General features: G+C 36.4%; 1 protein-coding gene across 1 annotated transcript; it reads left to right on the plus strand.

Annotated features, from left to right (window-relative positions):
• Positions 1-927: 927 nt before the first annotated feature.
• On the plus strand, positions 928-1,853 carry LOC131679980 (uncharacterized). Its single transcript, XM_058960721.1, has 2 exons — positions 928-1,555; positions 1,614-1,853. The coding sequence occupies exons 1-2, from the start codon at positions 928-930 to the stop codon at positions 1,787-1,789; spliced, it is 804 nt and encodes a 267-aa protein (XP_058816704.1). The 3' UTR covers positions 1,790-1,853.
• Positions 1,854-2,298: the final 445 nt, after the last annotated feature.

Genomic DNA, 2,298 nt, shown 5'->3' on the forward strand with positions numbered 1-2,298 from the left:
TGTTTTCATTGCGCTCAAACGTATTTCACCATTTAGGTTTAATTTTTGTTATTTTTTTAGGAAATGAAGAAAAGGTATATATTCCATCTGTCGTAGACCGTAAAATGATCGGAATTACACTGTTATTCATCGTAATAGTATCCATATTTTTTCAACTATACAATTTTATTTTCAGGTAAATATCGGAATCCACTGAAAAATCTAGGCTCTCTCTCCCATTTCATTTTGAAGACGCTGCGGCCGGGGTGGAATTGTGATGATAGAACAGAAAAGAAGTACAACATTTGGATAATAGCTTTACTTTCCTCTATCGTTCATGATCATTTTGTTAGGTTTACACCAACTGATCAATTTCGGTAGCATCTCATAATATTCAGCGACTTCCACATCATCAGCTATAATTCATATTGCGGTATGTGCAGCAACATCAATTCGGTAACACAGGATCTAAGAAGTAATCTTTTCACTTATGGATGTAGAATACTAATTGGAATAAAGTTTGACCTTCCGTTAATTCGCTGTCAATTTCGAAATGGTCGTGTAAAACGTTCGTCATGCGCCAGAAACTGCATTAACATATTGTTATTTATGCTGGGGCAAACTGACTAGTTCCTCCCAGCATAAATAATTAAATTGTCAATTTACTGATTATTTGCAGCCAACGAATCGATATAGTTACCGTTTGAGTTTGATACATCGACGGAAATGGAAGCATTATGCACATTTCGGTCGTTCCTAAACTTCTTCAGCTGGATCAATTACCAACCAAATTCGTTTCCGTTCTTAATCGGTCAACTAGAAGACATATCTAAACACCGAATTTGGATAGCCCGATCCATAGTTCACTTGTTGGTAGTTTTAATTGGAACATTCGCCACATATTACAATCGATGGCATCTCATATATGACGTTAACTGCAATGGACAAATGTTAAATTTGGCAACTCTGGCGATCGTATTTTCAACCTACGGAATCGGTATCCTTGAAGCGCTTGTAACCTGTAGAGAAAATGTAGAAATTTGGGTTATTTTTCGAGATATTGAACAATTGCTGAATTCTGGGGGTAAACAGCAGTTGGCGCAAGCATTCGCCAAATGCTACCTGGAGTATTTCATTCGATTCTTTTCATCGCTTCTTGTGTACATTGCAATGCTTCTTGTTGAAGTTTTCGTAGTAAACCACGATCAGATCAAAATGCAAATATTTGTTTTCACCTTCAACATTACGCTGCTCATTACGTGTTTTCGGATCTGTCATATTGAACTATACTTGAGCATAGTTAACACGTATTTGAGTGAAATTGATCGTCAACTATCAGAGCTGGTTCAAGCCATTGATTATGGATTACAGTTGAAAAACACAAAATACAGCTTACACAATCTTCGTAGGCTCAAGCGACTAGAAAACTGTTTCAAAAAATGTGCCTGTGGTTTCGAAACGCTCAATCGCCAGTTTGCGGTCAGCACCGGTTTGAACTGTCTGAAGATTAGATTCCTACTCATTGAAGATATCTATTGTTTAATTGATAAGCTTGTGCAAGGATCATTCCAGCTTGGTAGAATAATTTTTTTTGTTTATATCAAATCAATTTACCTTTTGCTTACTTCACACAGAAATGGGTTTTTTTCGGCATCCCAACAAGCTTTTCTCCATGAATTGGATCTGGACCTGTGAAAACCTGTATTCAAAACGACATTCTATAATCAGCACATTGAATCTAATCGAAGTTGCTGGAAGAAACAGTATTTTTAATATTCTTGTCAATAATTTAATATTTCAAAAGTGGTAAACAAATCGTAACGTGCATTAATTTTCAGATAACACATTTTCGAATTGCATTGAATCAGCATGAGTTTAGGTTGAGCTCATTCGATGTTTTTTACGTTTCGTATGGGCATTTTTTGGAGGTAAACGGATTAACTAACGAGATCTATTGATTCACTCTATAATTACATCTCGTTTTTAGGTTATCATCTGTGTCTGCACCAACGTCAGCTTTATGGTCCAGCTGACATCGAGATGAGCGAACCAGCGTATTTGGATTGGTCAATCAAACTAAAATTACAGCACTAGCTGGCAGCAGACCCAGAACAGAAACCTTCCACCTTGGCTGTTCCAATAAAAGAATATTTCTTTCAACCTGCTCGATTCAGAATAGCACGTATTTCAATTAACTTTGCAAACAGTGTATGGATTTGCTCGTTTGTTTAGTTTTCCTCGTATGCGACTTGATTAAAATCACGTTAGATGTCGACATACATATCTAATCAGGATCTATTAAAATTAATCAAGCTAGGG

Source organism: Topomyia yanbarensis, chromosome 2 (assembly GCF_030247195.1).
Source record: "Topomyia yanbarensis strain Yona2022 chromosome 2, ASM3024719v1, whole genome shotgun sequence".
Taxonomy (NCBI): Eukaryota; Metazoa; Arthropoda; class Insecta; order Diptera; family Culicidae; genus Topomyia; species Topomyia yanbarensis.